Here is a 16,284-nt window from a genome sequence, read left to right on the forward strand (position 1 = left end):
AGTGAACCTGCCCAATCCAAAGTATAGTTTCTCCTAAAATAAAATCAATCTATTAAAATGTTTTATTAACCTAATTAATTTAATTGCCACTTAACTATATTCCTTAAACCTTAACACTACATGTCCTCTTACACTGAGAGAAAAAGAAATTGTGGGGAAATGAAGCATTTAATGAGATGTAAGCGATCTGTTAATGTTAGTGTTACATTGTTCCAATCCTTCAGTCGGAGTTGGGTGTCCTGGTAGAAACTATCAAAATTACAGGACATTAAGTCTTTCAAGTTCAAGGGGATTTGAACTCCCAGATGTCTCCAGGAGTGTTTTGTCCAGCAGAAAGGGAAATTTGCCTTGAGTATATGCCGCACATTTGTACTTAATAATATTGGATATAGCTCCGATTTCAAAGAATTAATTTTGAGGCCAGAAATCATCCCAAATTTCGATAAAGAGTCTAAAATCGCTGGCAAAGATTCTTTGTTTTCCAGATATTTTTGAATGTCCTCTAAGGGTGGGTTCTCAGAGCTGTATAATATTTTGTAATAAGTAGCAAAGGTATGAGCAATCTCTGAAGGAAGATATTGTATCTTGCCATCTTGACTTTGAAGAGCTTTTACCTAAAATGAATTCTTCTTGTCCTTAACCCTCCAGGCCAGTACTTTGATGTTTTTCGCCAACTTTTGCCAAAAGCGTTGTTTTAAGAATAGAAGATTCTTCTGTATCTGAGAGACCTTTCTCTCCGCCAGAATTTGAGTGTAGATTTTTTCATTGCCTGTTTGTTTATGCTCTCTTTCCAATGTCGCAAGGTGAACTAGTGCTTCGATTCTCATGCGATTTTTTTCTCTTTTCGGCTGTGCTGAGATTGACATTATGGAGCCTCACAGGACAGCCTTCATTGCATCCCAAATAGTTGGGAGAGAAACAGTGTCCGAACTATTCTCCTCGAAATAATGTTTAATGTCCTTATCCAGCTTTTATCTGACAGATTGTTGCAATAAAATATTTTTATCCAAAGACCTGTCTTTGCAAGTGATGGTAAAAGATCAAGTTGGCTATCCAACCATTCATGGTCTGTAAGGTGTCTTTGGCCAATGTTCGCTGAAGAAATCATTGGAAGGACTGAACTGGATGCCAGTAGATAATCAATCCTGATGAACGTGTCATGTCTAGTGGAGTAATACGTGTAGTCATATTCCTTTGGATGCACTGTTCTCCATACATCCTGTAGCTGGTATTTATTGAATAGTTTAGCTAGTTTAGTTTCTGATGATTTTGCTCCTGATCTTCTCGTTTTTGGATGAGATCTATCCATTCTATCTGCAATAAAGTTAAAGTCCCCTCCTAAAATATCACCACTCTGAAAAGATTGCAATTTCAAGAAAACCTCATCCAGGAAACTGATCTGATTGCAGTTAGGAGCATAGACAGATCCTAATGTTAAGCGTTTTCCTTCAATTGTGCCCTTGATAAAGAGAAACTGACCTAAAGGATCAGACAGAGAAGCTTCTAACACAAAATTTACCTCCCTTGCCTGTAATATCGCCACCCCTCTAGCTTTAGAAGAGTCTGTAGCTTGATATTGTTGTGGAAACTCAGGCGATTTCAGAACAGGCCCCTTAGCAGATCTGATGTGTGATTCTTGCATAAATAGAATATGAGGACGCTGTTGCTTTAAATATTGTAATACCCTTTTTCTCTTGACCATACTGTCGAGACCCCTAATGTTAACAGAGCAGATTTTGTAAGTACCAACTATGTTGGTATGACTCCAAGCTTGAACCCAAAATCAAATGTTATAAGTGTTTCCATTTTTTGTGTGTGTGTTTTCGTTGGGTTGAGTAGTTTTATTTGTTTTTTTGTATTGTTCTTTAACTTGACCGACTGTGTCTGCAATAAACTTTAAAAGAGTATAGATGACTGCCAAACCAAGTTGTGCAATGTAAACTGTGTAACACTCTGCTATAAACACAATACCTCAGCCAGTGTCCTTCAGTATTTATGTAACAACTATAAAGTGCAAGAAAAAACCTAGAATTATAACACTAAATATCCAAGATTCAAGCAGTTTAACTATAAATTTGACTTCCTTTTCTTATGAATCAATTACTTATTATAAATGTGAGAATCAAGCAATGAGATGAATTAATTAGTCAAAAATCAGAAGCCAATTGATTAAGCAGTCGTTAAGAATTAATTAAATTTTTTCTTCTGTAGAATGAATTAAGCTCTCACACAAACAAATCAACTCTTGAGGTAATCAGGTTTAAAAAATCACTTATTTCAGAGTAAACTATGCGATGTAGAATCCTTCAGAAAGATTTATATAGGAATATCAACTTACTGAGCAAGTGAACAGCTTTTCCTTATTTCCTTATCACTTCCCTTTCTCTGTGTAACGTCTCACTTTTAATAGGAATAAATCTTAAATTTTGGAAGCTATGAAACTGAATGACACTTAGGATAAATAAGCTGTGAAAATATTCTGTACAACAATTTGTAGCTATAAAAACTGTAACAGAGATAGGAAATATTAAAGATAACAATAAGGAAATCCAAATTGTTTAGGAAGAAAAAAAAAGTCTTACCCTAACAAATAGGGCAAGAACCCTGTAACGGTTTTAAACCAGTGAGCGAAGAAATCTCAAAATGCTCACCCCCCTCCCCTCGCAAACAGTAATATTGTCACACAAAAATCTGCTCAATTTTAAATCGCAATTTACAGTGAGAAATGGGCTTTTTAACTTAACCAATAAATGCTTAGTGTGGAGACTGAGGTCTGTCAGTTTGCATTTGAGATGCAGTTTCACGTGAGTGTATTTTATTTGCCTTCACTGAAGACATGGAAGAGTCCAATCTTTGCTTGAAAGAGCGGCGGCCATTTTCTGAATCCTCTAGCAGCTTTAGTGCAACAAGTAAGTAATGACCAGACTCCTCATCATCTGCAAAGTGCCAGACGCCATGATGTGTAGCTTGCAATTTTCCTGAAGGAAGCCACTTATAACGGACATTTGCCTGTTGCAGCCTCAAGATGGTCTCTTTAAATGCCTTTCTGATGTTCAAAGCTTCAGGCGGGATGTCTGGAAAAGCCAATATTTTTATGTCCTTGTATAATAGATGTCCCGTTTTCTGCGCTTCTCCCAGTATCTGCCTTTTAACTCTCCAGTTAGCAAACAAAACTAAGATGTCTCTGGGGCCTGTACGACGGGGGTTGTTGGGGGGGCTGAGACGAAAGGATTTTAAAATGGCTGGTGCTAGTCCCTCATCCAGATTTAGCATAGAAGAAAGCCACCCAGTCATAAAATTACGGAGATCAGAAGCTTCCTCCGCCCCCTCCGGGAACCCCCGAAATTTGACGTTTAGTTTAGCTGCCTTGCCTGGGATTCCACAATCAGTAAACATTCTCTAGTGTTTGCTTCTTCTTTTTTTAACTCCTGAACATCGTCCTTAAGGATCGTGCTCATATTGATTGCCGTTTCAGCCATTGCTGCAGTTGTGGTAAGGGAAGCCTGTATTTCTGCCAGCTGATCTCTTACCGGTTGCATGGTCAGTAGGGAGTGTTCCATCAGACATCTCTCCATATCTTCCATCATGTTTTCCATCTTTTTAGATAGAGGTAGTGTTGTACATCTCCTAGCTGTTTGACTTCCACATCCTTATTCAGTCCATCAGCTATGTCTTTCATGTCCTCTCTGTTTTGACAGGCCACGATCAGGTCGTCAACATAAACAAGAACATACTGGTATTGTCCATTTTTAATTCTAGTGTACAGACAAGGTTCAGCTTTCCCTTGTTCAAAACCTTGCTTCTGTAGCAGTCCAGTAATTTTGTCATACCCGGCCTTTGCTCCTTGTTTTAGCCCATAGAGTCCTTTGTTGAGTCTGTAGACATAATCCTCTTGTCCTTTGGCTTTAAAACCTTCAGGTTGTTCCATGTAGATTTCTTCGGCTATTCAACCATTTCCTTTGATGTCCCCACAGACTGAGGGCTATGTGTTTGTCTACAAAACTATATTTTTCTTCAGTGGTCAGTATCAGCCTACTATCTGGGAAGTGTAACTTCAAAATCCCCAAAGGAAATGCACTGGGTGAACTTGGTCTGGACACACACTCTCAGCTTAATCCACCTCACTGGCTTGTTGTTATTCCTCATCTAAATAGTTTACATTGCTTTCCTACTGAGCAAGATTGGATCATGAGGGCATGAATACAGTAAAAAGGGGGAGGGAACCCAATTGCACCCAGGAGAGCCACAGCATAACAAGCCCAACAAAACACACACACTGTAGCAACACACACAAAAGCTCATAGCAGCAGCAACAGCAACAGAACTGGAAGAAGCACGAGACAGCCAGTTCCACTGTGGGCCTGATAAAGCCCTCCGGGGGCCTGATCCAGCCTGCAGGCCAGATGTTTGACACCCCTGGGTTATACTATCCTGAGGCATGGGTTCAGAAGGGCCTGCCCCTGCTGCCATTTCCAACTTTTTTTTTTAACTGGGAAGAAAGAACGAACAAAAAACCCACCCAGGGGGCTTTTAGTTAGATTCCCTTCTTACCAGGATTCCGAAGGTCAGCAGAGGGCTGGTAGTACAAGTAAGTCTAAGGCTTGCTGCATTCAGCTTGCTAAGCCTCTGGAGGCCACGTGGAGGGCCTGGGTGCTCCAATGAGACAGCTGCTGACACTCCTACTGAGAGAGCGACTGGGGAGGCGCCTGTCCTTAAAGCTGGAGACCCCATGGCTTGGGAGATCCTGGAAGCGAAGGAGCTGGGAGAATTCCCACTGCTGCAAGTGACTCCCAGTTCCTTTTGCTGCCTAATGAACTCAGTGCGGGGGGACAATATCCTTCCTGTCTCCTGCTTGATCTCCCTATGAAGGAAGGGAGGACAAACCAAATGAAAAACACTAAGAGACTAGAAATAGAATAGGAATTGCAGCACTCAAATGGAGCGCAGCCAACATCTGTCTGCCTTGAGGCAAGGCCGAAGACAGGATCCAAAAAGCCCCTTCCCTTCAGGAATCGCACAAAGATTGGCGACCCTGACTATAGGGAGGAGCTTCTTCCAGAAGTTGAGACTGCCTCACCCCAGACCACTGGAGAAGGGAGTTAGACAGATTCATGGAGTAGAGGTCTATCAATGGCTGCTAGCTATTGTGAATAAAGGGAGCCTCCATCTCCAGAGACAGCAAACCTCTGGATACCAATGTTGGGAGGCAGCCCTCCAAGGCAACTGGTTGGCAGCTGCATGAAGCAGGATGCTGGACTAGATGGACTGAAACTGCAGACTGTTCTTGCATTTTTACTTATCACCCACTCTTGCTCTCTCCCTTTCCTTTGGACCCATCCTTAAGTGTTTTCTTGCTATAAATTGTAAGTATGTAGAATTGTTGACATTAGGCACATTATGGGATTTCATTACTTATGTAAGAGTCAGAGGAATATCTAGTTTGTTTGCTTTGGGTCACTTTTGGTACAGTGTGTGATATTACAGTAGCAGTAAGGATGACTGAACAAAAATAGATTCACATCAGTGCTCTGAGGTTATTATTCTTGTAGGAAGCAGTTGCCAAATGGAGGCAAAGTTGCTAGCGAATATCCTGCTACCACAGCACAAGACAAGCAGGTCATTTCCCCGGGTATTTTTTCTTTTCCTAAATGAACCCACATGAAAGTTCTCATCAATATCTTCTAGCATGCTATTAAATATGTTTATTTTTATACAATGCTTTATTTGATATTTTAGGAAAAAATCTACAATCATTTTAAAATAGGTGTTATATTTGCTGTCAGCCACAACAAAAGGTAACAGAAGACCTGGAGGGATCCCTGCGTTAGAGGTATTTATTGCAGGTGTTAAAGGATGAGACTGGTATTTTGCTTTATGGATTTATATTTGCTGCCAAACAGTACATGGACTGTGCACACACACACACACACACACACAGGCTCAGAAAGCTGTACAAATCACCTGTTGTGATGCTACACATAGAAGGTGCCTGCACAAAGCCTTACATGTTAATGAGGTTTCAGCTACACAGCATCAGCCTGGTGAAGGAAGCACACATCTCCATTTTGTCAGCAGAAGAACAACCTAAGGAGAAACAGCCCCCATTGTTGAACTGTCTGTTGTCACGTATGCAGCATCTCTGCTTTATTTTACATTGGCATTTCCTGCTGGATGGACCCTTTGATGACCAGAGAATGGCCGAGCTTCATCCGCACTTCAAGGAGGTTCCTTGACGTCAAGTTTCACACTTGCTCAGATGCCCTACTTTGAGGTAGATCTTAAGTTACAACATTTCCCAACCCTCTAGGTTGCCACCCCTCAGTACACGCAACCAATAGGATTAGTTTTGGGACGGACAAACAGGTAGGTGGGTCCACAGGTTGGCACAGTTGCCACCCACCCAAACATCCACCTATAAAAGGTGAGGACCAGTCACCCAAACATCCACCTATAAAAGGTGAGGACCAGTCACTTGGCCCTTGCTAGCCGCAATCCCCACAACACCCCCTGTCTGCTTTAACTCCCCTTTTGTCCAGCTCTCTATACCCAAATCCTTGCCTCTACTTGATCTCTTGATCTGCAGTCAAGAGACCCACACATGCTGGCTGGTTCTAGCTGTGTGTTAAACTTCCCTAGATTCTATTTCTTCCCGTCCATTCTTCATTGGAACGGACAAGCTTCAGGACAGATAAGTATCACCCCTCATCACCCTACCTGCTAATGCAAATGTGCTTAAGTTTAATTCTGTATTTCTAAGGAACTTGATTGTGTGTGAGCATCAGTATTGTTTGTATGTGATTTATATCTTCTTAAGTAACAGACAGTAATTTTGAACAACGCCTGCCTCGACTCCTTTTACTGGTAACCCTTGGTGGGAGCTGGACCTTGGTAGACATTGGCAAGAACCCATCTAAATTGCCAATTGCTGTAGATAAAGCAATTTGGCTAACACAGGTATGCCAAGAATCCAACTGATCCAATCACATGCTATTACAATTCATACAGAAGAGCCTTAAAAAACAACCAGTTTGGGGTTTTTTGCATGCATTTTATATTTCATTAGAGCTATGAATCAACCAACAGACAGACTAGATAGAGGTCTTGTACTATCCTCCTTCCTGGCCATTGACTATTGCAAAGCTGTTTCTTTAACACTCACTTGGCCCATTTTTACCAATGTACCATTTTCCCCACATGTAAATTTACTAGAATTTCTTTAACTAAGCTTGATTCACAATCCAAAGTGTTGCTGCTTTATGATCCCATCTTCAAGTTTTCTTTCCCCTCAGAAAGGTCAACTTAGAAAATGTAAGAGTTCAATTCCAAGAGGCTAAAGCATGTTTGACAAAAGTTTTAACCTCAGAACAGTGAGTAGTAGGGATAGGAACAAACCAAACCATGAAGCATAATTCGACATGAATTTTGCTGTTTGTGGTTCGCAAACTGAAGTTCGTGTCGGGTCTACTGTTACAAACTTCCACAAACGTTTAAAGGAGTTTGTGGACAGAGCACAAAACAGGGGTCCTTTAAACCCCCTTCTGTTCCCCGCAAAAACAACTGTTTCAGGCTTTCTTGTGCAGTCCCTTTAAAGTTTTAAAGGGATTACACAATAAAGCCGAAAAAACAGCTGAGCGGCAGGGAGCAGGCTGCTCCCTACCAATGGTCCCTCTAAGCTGTGGAGTCGTGTGAGAAAAAATTCTACTTTGTGAGCTACTGGCATTAAAGTTGTGAGTGAGTGATTTGGCTGCTGCATAAATTAGTTTGCTCTGGAGCCATCCTTCCTGAGCGAAGACAAAAATGTGTGAGCTGGAGTCTAAAAAACTGTGAGCTAGCTCACACTAACTCAGCTTAGAGGGAACACTGCTCCCTACTGCTCAGCTGTTTTTTGGGCTTTATGCAAGCCCCATTTAAAGAAACTGTGGTCCCTTTCATTGCTGTTTGCAGGGCCATGAACCAGTTCAGTTCGCAAACTAATATCCCGGTTCAATTTGTGGTTCAGCTATAAACAGATGTGAACCACATTTTCCAGTTTATGCCGATCCCTAGTGAGTAGTAAAGTTGAGTGAAATGTGGTATGATTGCTAGTTTGGATTTACCCCTAAGAAAAGCAATATCACCCTCCCCATGATCTTGTAGATGTAAATTTCCCCTAGCTTGGGGAAGTAGATTTCTTCCTGGATGATGCTTTCACGCCATTAACACTGACTGGGCAGAAAGGAACCCTTGCAAGAAACTGTTGGTTTCATTGTTTGCAAATCCAACTTCTTGCCTCTACATTATGGTGCTCAAATAAGGCAAGAGGTATCAGGCTAGGTTGGGGAAGCACTATTAGAGCAGCAGCAGCTTCTCTGAAAATTAGTACAAAACGAGTCAGGAATATCTTAATGAATCCAATAGGGCCTTCTTCTGTGAACATGTGCATAGGATTTCAGCCCCTATGCATTTTTCCTTTCCTTTTAGAGTTAAGTATTAAGCAAGAACAAAAACCCCAACCTTTTCAAAAATTCCTTTAGGGCTTATTTCTTGCAGTTTACTCAATAACCACAAAGTTTTTTCTGCAAAAGTGGTGTTTATTTCCTTTAAAAATATTTTGAAAATAAGCTAATGTAGCCAGTTCCAACATACTATGTAATGCTTCAGTTAATGAAGATAATTGTGTTAGTGGCCATATTTAAAAATGCTACGTATCAGCTGTGCAAAACAAACAGTATGATAAATGAAATAAGTGGCATAATTGTCAAGTTGGATTTTACACAATCCAATTTCATCTTCTGGTCTGGAATTCATACAAATGAGTATTAAAAATATATCTTCTTAAAATACAGAGGGCAGTTTATACATAAAATGAAAGAGTCTAAACAATACAAAATGTCATACAAGGGAAGTTTTCAATTACAGGTTTGCAATGTCATATTTTTATTTTATTCAAATATATAAAGCATGTGCATTGATTCTAATCACTACCCAATGTAATTTTGCCTTCACTTCCTAACAGTGATGTACACACAATATTGGTACACATCCACACACTCTGCCAATAACATTGTTGAAATGATTCCTCCAGGTCCTATTTCATATAGAGCTCTTCTGAAACTTTTATGTTCTTATGATCTAAAGAGTATATACGTTCAGCAAACATTTATTGCCAGTGAGAAATGGCTCATTATGCATATTTATAGTATGCACACTATTAGTTGTGGTTTAAAGCCCTCTCTAGAAAAAAATAAGAAATACAAATTAGGACAGCTTCCTCCTCTTTCCTACTCTACTACTTTTTAAAAGGCAGTTCAAACATATCATGTCATGATACAAATCACCAAATAAACAGTTTTTTAAAATCGGGATAGACAGTGATTTTGTGTTAGTTATTCTTAATTATTTTCCTGGAGAAAATTTCTATCCACCCAATCCAGAAAGGACCATCCACTGCCAAAGTATGTTTCTGCACAGATCTTGCTTTTTTTGATCAGCCCTATGTACACAAAATGGTGATTTGGAAGGGGGAAATCCCTTGGACCTAACACACAGATGGGATAAAGTTAACTTGATCTGAAGATTACTGTGATGCTTCTATATGAGAGCAAGTCACTCTTATTGTCCCCTCCACAACAAGTGACTGATAAGAGGAGACAGCCCCTAATCATACACTTAGCAGTTTCAGTACAGCAATTTCTCAGTGTATGGCTATCTTGGTGTTGGGGATGGCATATACTTTCTGCAAGGAACATCATATCCTGGTGGTAAGTTTTAGTTAACTGATCTTTCGCCTTTTAATTTTAGTACTGTTTAAAATTAGATAACATGATAAGAAGGGTTTAAGACATTTAATGAGAAGCTCAATTTAAAAAGAAAAAAATATAAATCCTTGGGAAAACAACTTCTTTCTTCAGGTACTCCACACCCATTCCAGAGTAGATTGTGATCCAGTAAGAAATAATTTTATGTAATCAAACCTCATATCATTGCTTTAGTTCCAAGATCATGAGTTCCTTCTCCATTTCAGGGTTTGAACCACAGTCTGAAGTCTACTCCAGTCCTTGGTATGGAAGCAAGCTTTGATTAGTGGTAATCATTCAGACTACAAGGAAAAACTGCGGTTTTCCTCCAACCATGGGATGAGGAGAGTGCACAGGCTCAGAGGAATAGTGTGGATGGTGCTCTCAATTGCCAAAACATGGCAGCTCTGTGACCTCTGCATTTAGCAGCAATAGGCTGGTAATGGGAGTTTAAAAAAAAATTAAGGAAAATACTAAAGACTACAAGCTATAACTTTTAAGTGAGACAGTTTTTGAAACCAGAATATTGCTTCCCCTGAGTTTAATGGAATTGGGCAGAGCACCAACTAAGAAGTTCTGCTGTTCCTGTTCTTCATGTTTAGGCCCACATGGCAGAAATGTAAGACGCGTGCTGATTTTCCATAAGAGCACTTAATTTCTACACATAATTGACAAAATGTTTCACTTCTTTCAGTGTTCAAGATGAATTTTCAAGGTCTGTTTTAAAACGTTTAGAAGTAGCACAGTCTGTTTCTATTGTAAAACACTGCATACCTACAGTTCTCCAAGTACATCCTGTCTGTACCTTTGAAATGTGTGTCATGGGATATGCGGCTGCATAAAAATACAGTTTGTCACGTTTTGCCAGTTTTGATCAGTATACCCTGCAAATCTTCTGGTAATGCCAGTATAATTGAATCAATGTGCGTCTGTAACTTTTCCATTGTGCCAGGTTTCGCCGGTAAGTTTTCTCCGTCAGCCTGTAATCACAAAAGTTGCAATTAAAAATCTATAGTAATATTAAAGAATCTGTGAGAATTCAGGAAAGTAATCAAAGTTGAATGTTTTGGAAAATCAGGACTGATACAGTCTGAGTTCAATATGCAATTATTTATTTAAAACATTTTTATGCCACCTTTCTACCTGATCAGAGTCCACAAGGCAATCAAGCTTCTGGGATAAGATTGCTCTTGGGGTGCTCCTGGCTCTTTTGTTGTTGTTGTTGTTGTTCACAGACTGGTCCTGTGTACTCCCTGAAACTTTTAGTTTCTAAAATTTTCACATTAAAATATATTTCGGAACTTTCAAATTGAGTATTATTTATTTATTTATTTAATTCAATTTGTATTCTGTCCTCCCTGCTGAGGCAGGCTCAGGGTGGCTTATATTAAAAAATTAAAATACATTAAAACACAAATTCATTAAGCACGATGCATAAAAACTCATATACATGACAACAAATAAGTACAGTTAAAGTGCTATTCAAAGTCTTAAAAGATGCTGCTACTAAAGTGCTGCACTCAATTTGCCAGCAAATTTGGAAAACGCAACAGTGGCCACAGGATTGGAAAAGGTCAGTATACATTCCAATCCCAAAGAAGGGCAATGCCAAGGAATGTTCAAACTATCGCACAATTGCACTCATATCACACGCTAGCAAGGTCATGCTCAAGATCCTACAAGCTAGGCTTCAACAGTACGTGGATAGAGAACTGCCAGAAGTACAAGCTGGGTTTCGAAGAGGTAGAGGAACTAGAGATCAAATTGCCAACATTCGCTGGATTATGGAGAAAGCAAGAGAGTACCAGAAAAACATCTACTTCTGCTTCATTGACTATGCTAAAGCCTTTGACTGTGTGGATCACAACAAACTATGGCAGGTCCTTAAAGAGATGGGAGTACCAGACCACCTCACATGTCTCTTGAGAAACCTGTATAAGGGCCAAGAAGAAACAGTTGGAACCGGATATGGAACAACTGATTGGTTTAGCATAGGAAAAGGAGTACAACAAGGATGTATATTGTCACCTTGCTTATTTAATATATATGCAGAGTACATCATGCGAAATGCTGTCCTGGATGAATCACAAGTGGGAATTAAGATTGCTGGGGAAAAGATCAACAACCTCAGATATGCAGACGATACCACTCTAATGGCAGAAAGTGAAGAGGACCTAAAGAGCCTCTTGCTAAGGGTAAAAGAGGAGAGCGCAAAAGTGGGCTTGAAGCTCAACATCAAAAAAACTAAGATCATGGCATCCGGCCCCATCACTCCTTGGCAAATAGAAGGGGAAGTCGTGGAAGTAGTGACAGACTTCACGTTCCTGGGATCCCAGATCACCGCAGACTGTGACAGCAGCCATGAAATTAAAAGACGCCTGCTCCTTGGGAGGAAAGCGATGGCGAACCTAAACAGCATGATAAAAAGTAGAGACATCACCCTGCCAACAAAAGTCCGCATGGTCAAAGCAATGGTATTCCCAGTAGTCATGTATGGCTGCGAGAGTTGGACTATAAGGAAGGCCGAGCGCCAAAGAATAGATTCTTTTGAACTATGGTGCTGGAGAAGACTCTTGAGAGTCCCTTGGACTGCAAAAAGATCAAATCAGTCAATCCTAAAAGAAATCAACCCTGACTGTTCCCTGGAAGGCCAGATAATGAAACTGAAGCTCAAATACTTTGGCCACCAAATGAGAAGGGAGCACTCACTGGAGAAGACCCTGATGCTGGGAAAGATTGAAGGTCAAAGAAGACGCGGACGGCAAAGGATGAGATGGTTAGACAGTGTCATCGATGCAACGAACATGAAATTGAGCAAAGGGGCTCTCAAGAGTCTTCTCCAGCACCATATTTCAAAAGAATCTATTCTTCAGCGCTCAGCCTTCCTTATAGGCCAACTCACAGCCATACATGACTACTGGGAATACCATTGCTTTGACCATGCGGACTTTTGTTGGCAGGGTGATGTCTCTACTTTTTATCATGCTGTTTAGGTTCACCATCGTTTTCCTCCCAAGGAGCAGGCGTCTTTTAATTTCAGCAATCTGTTGACTTCCTCTAGACTGAGTAGACTGAAATAATCCAAAATCGGACTAGAAGACGTGCATGGAGCCTCAAGTTCATTCACTGTCTCAACTGTGGCAGGAAGATCACGGCGGAGTGACAAGACCTTATCTGCGAAATAGCTCGCAAAAGCCTCACAGCCAATGTCCAATTCCCTAGCGTTTGGTCTGCCCTGTGGCAGGACTGTCAAAGACTGAATAGTTCTAAACAACTGGGCTGGGCATGAACTTGCAGACGTAATCATGGCCGCATAGAACTCTCTCTTTGCGGCTTTGACTGCCATCTCATAGGATCTCATAAACGTCCTGTAAGATGTTCTTGTAGCTTCGTCACATGAACGCCGCCACTGTCTCTCTAGCTGTCTTAGCCTCTGCTTCATAAGCCACAGCTCCTGGGTATACCAGGGAGCCAGCCTAGAGTGAGGGCGCAGAGGGCATCGGGGAGCAATCTTGTTGATGGCTGCCGAGAGTCGGCTATGCCAGTCCTCTACAAGCTCATCCAACAAGCCGCCTGGGGGCATCAGATCCCGCAGCCACATAGGGTCCATTTGGCTCCGTGGGTGAGCTAAAATACACTTGCCACCCAAACAGGGTTGGGATGACACATTCACATGGGCCTTCAGGGCATGGTGGTCTGACCATGGTACTGCCAGAGCAGTGATCCGGTCCACTGTAACCACTGCTGCGAAGATCAAATCAAGTGCCTGCCTGGCCCGATGTGTGAGGGCCGTTATATATTGGGAGAGTCCTAGTGCCGCCGTGGACAACACCAGGTCCATCGCCTGTGTGGAGGCCACACTGACAATGAAGTCACCCAGGACTATCAGTCTAGGATGCTCCAATGCCCAGCCCGACACAGCCTCCACCAGGGATGACACGCTATTGGTCGGTGCGTTGGGCAGCCGGTACACTAACCAAATAGCCAAACTCTCCCCAGCTTCCTACACTAGGCCAGTGCACTCAATGCCCGTGAGCTGAGTATGATTTGTCCCAGGGAAAAAAATTCAAAATTTGCAAGACTAACATGAAGCGGCCATCCTCATGGATCCATCTGAACCCAGCGTTACCATTTCACTGCTTTGGGTTTTAGCCAGCAGGAGAAATGGGGATGATGGATAGAAATGATGGGCAACACATCAATGTCACTTCAGGGTGAAAACCAGGATGGGACATCAGTGTTTCAGGTGATGCTCTGGAATTTCCCTCAAACCTCTATGGTATTATGTCATTTCTGCCCCTTGCCCTGCCTCCAAAGCTCCCACAGGTGCCAGGCAGGAGCCTGGCAATTCTATGTTAAATACAAACAAGACTATGACCAGAAAAGGTTTTATATGCTAGGTATACATCTCTTGTGGAAGGCCAATTCCAGTTCCCATTCTCAGAAGGGTTCTATGAGTTACTATCTCTATGGCTCCACTGGAGCGCAGATGCATGGGAGGGCATACACTGGGTGGCTTAGAAAAAATGGGCATAGGAAAATCCCACTGTCTTTCACAAAAAGGCTTCAGATTTGGGTCCTTTTAGGCCCTGGGTGAACTCTGTAATTCTCCTCTCATGTGGACAGTACCTGCCTTTCTGCCCAATATAACTGTATACCAGGGCTTAATGGGAGTAATTTGTGTATACTCACTGACAAGAGTGGAACAAAGCCTGCCAAAGGTGGTAATGTCTGGATCCTGATCATAGGTACCCCTAAGTAACTTGTTTATATAGAACAAAATCTACTTAATCATAAAGTAGGTTGAAGCAGCCCCCCTTATTACCTTCTGCTCCATAAAAGTGACAATTTGTTTTAATTCCCCCCCCCAATCAAGTCACAGCTGACTTATGGAGATCCCATAAGGTTTTCATGGTAAGAGACATTCAGAGGTAGTTTGCCAATCCTTACCTCCGCATCACGACCTTGGTATTCCTTGGAGATCTCCCATTCAAATACTAGCTAGGGCTGACCTTGCTTAGTTTTAAATTACAGAAACTTTAATAACCAACTATAATGCATTACCCAAGAATGATCACCAGAGGCAACTTCAGTAAATGCATGGGGCCACTAGAGGGAGCCACTAACAAATAAGCATGTTGCAATCATCTTTCTAGAATCTCACAACTGTAAGGAAAAACTAGAAATGCAGGAACTCGACACTTGCCTGGTGAAAGTTACCAGAAGAACACTTGAACTAGAAGAAGAAGAAGAGATTGGATTTATACCCCACCCTTCACTACCCAAAGGTGTCTCAGAGCGGCTTACAAACTCCTTTCCCTTCCCCTCCCCACAACAGACACCCTGTGAGGTGGGGGTGGGGCTGAGAGAGCTCTGACAGAAACTGCTCTTTTCTCAAGGACAGCTCTTATCAGAGCTAAGGCTTGCCCAAGGTCATCCAGCCAGGTGCAAGTGGAGGAGTGGGGAATCAAACCCGGTTCTCCCAGATTAGAGTCCGCGCAGTTAACCACTACACCAAACTGGCTGGAGCGGAACAGGTAGGTACTTTGGGAACTTACAGAGACACAGTGTCAAAATAGATAAAACACTGAAGGCTAACCACACTAAACAGATGCCCTAGCTAAATGGCTTACAGTTCACAGATCCTGAGCTATGTCAGCCTGACATAGGCCTCCCTTGCTTGCTTCTAGGGAAGGCAAATATAACTCTTGCTTCAAGGTTTCACAGTTTTTTCAATAATCACACTCTCTTACATCAATGAGTGTTCTTTTCCTACTCTAGAGAAATCCTGTCCTTCCTTATGGGGCTTTATGATTGCTGTTGTGTTTCTGCTTTTAACTAAAGAGGCTGCCCAAAGGAATTGCCTAATTTTGGAGCTTAATTAAAACAAAGAATAATAGGGACTAGGATGCAACTCTTAATGGGCTTAATTAGGTTTATAGAGATGGGGGGGCAAGCATGAGCAAGGAAGTAATGATGCTGAGCAGGAGAACTAATTTAGCATAGGGACCATCAGACAAGCCTAGTCCCTCCTTATAGTCCTCCTGCTAGGAAATATAGCACAGGGCTGCTGTGTTCTACCCCAACCCCTCATAGATATGAAAGAAGGCAGAGCTGCTGAGTTTTCATTTTAGCTCTTAAATTTTAATGTGAAGAGAGAATATATGCGCTCATGTACAGCAGCTACTCTAATCCTCAACTACTTTTGCCACCTAACTGAGGGGAAAACAGAATAACTCTCCCCACAGCCAGAGATTTAGAGCCACCTTGGGAACTCAAAAGACTTGCGGCATGGAGTCTGTCGTAGACTCTCCTGAACATGTTCTTGCTTTAATTGTAGAACTAATGCTGAGTCTTTACAGAAGGTTCCCTCCGTCCTTAAGATAAATGGAAACTTCTGAATATCTCTGCATTTGACCAATATAACTTTTTTTAAAGCACAAATATTTGGCAGAAATAGAAACACCTTATTAAACAGAGTGAGCTTCAGGTCCTGATGGCAAATCAT

At 41.6% G+C, this 16,284-nt stretch overlaps 1 protein-coding gene across 1 annotated transcript in view; it reads right to left on the bottom strand.

Annotated features, from left to right (window-relative positions):
- Nucleotides 1-10,006: 10,006 nt before the first annotated feature.
- Nucleotides 10,007-16,284, bottom strand: part of DENND6A (DENN/MADD domain containing 6A) — a 44,252-nt gene continuing 37,974 nt past the window's right edge. Inside the window, exon 20 of the mRNA XM_015407063.1 lies at nucleotides 10,007-10,756. Coding sequence (XP_015262549.1) covers nucleotides 10,631-10,756 — 126 coding nt within the window. The 3' untranslated portion in view covers nucleotides 10,007-10,630. The remainder of the gene's footprint in view (nucleotides 10,757-16,284) is intronic.

Source organism: Gekko japonicus, unplaced genomic scaffold (assembly GCF_001447785.1).
Source record: "Gekko japonicus isolate JY-2015 unplaced genomic scaffold, Gekko_japonicus_V1.1 scaffold2234, whole genome shotgun sequence".
Classification (NCBI taxonomy): Eukaryota; Metazoa; Chordata; class Lepidosauria; order Squamata; family Gekkonidae; genus Gekko; species Gekko japonicus.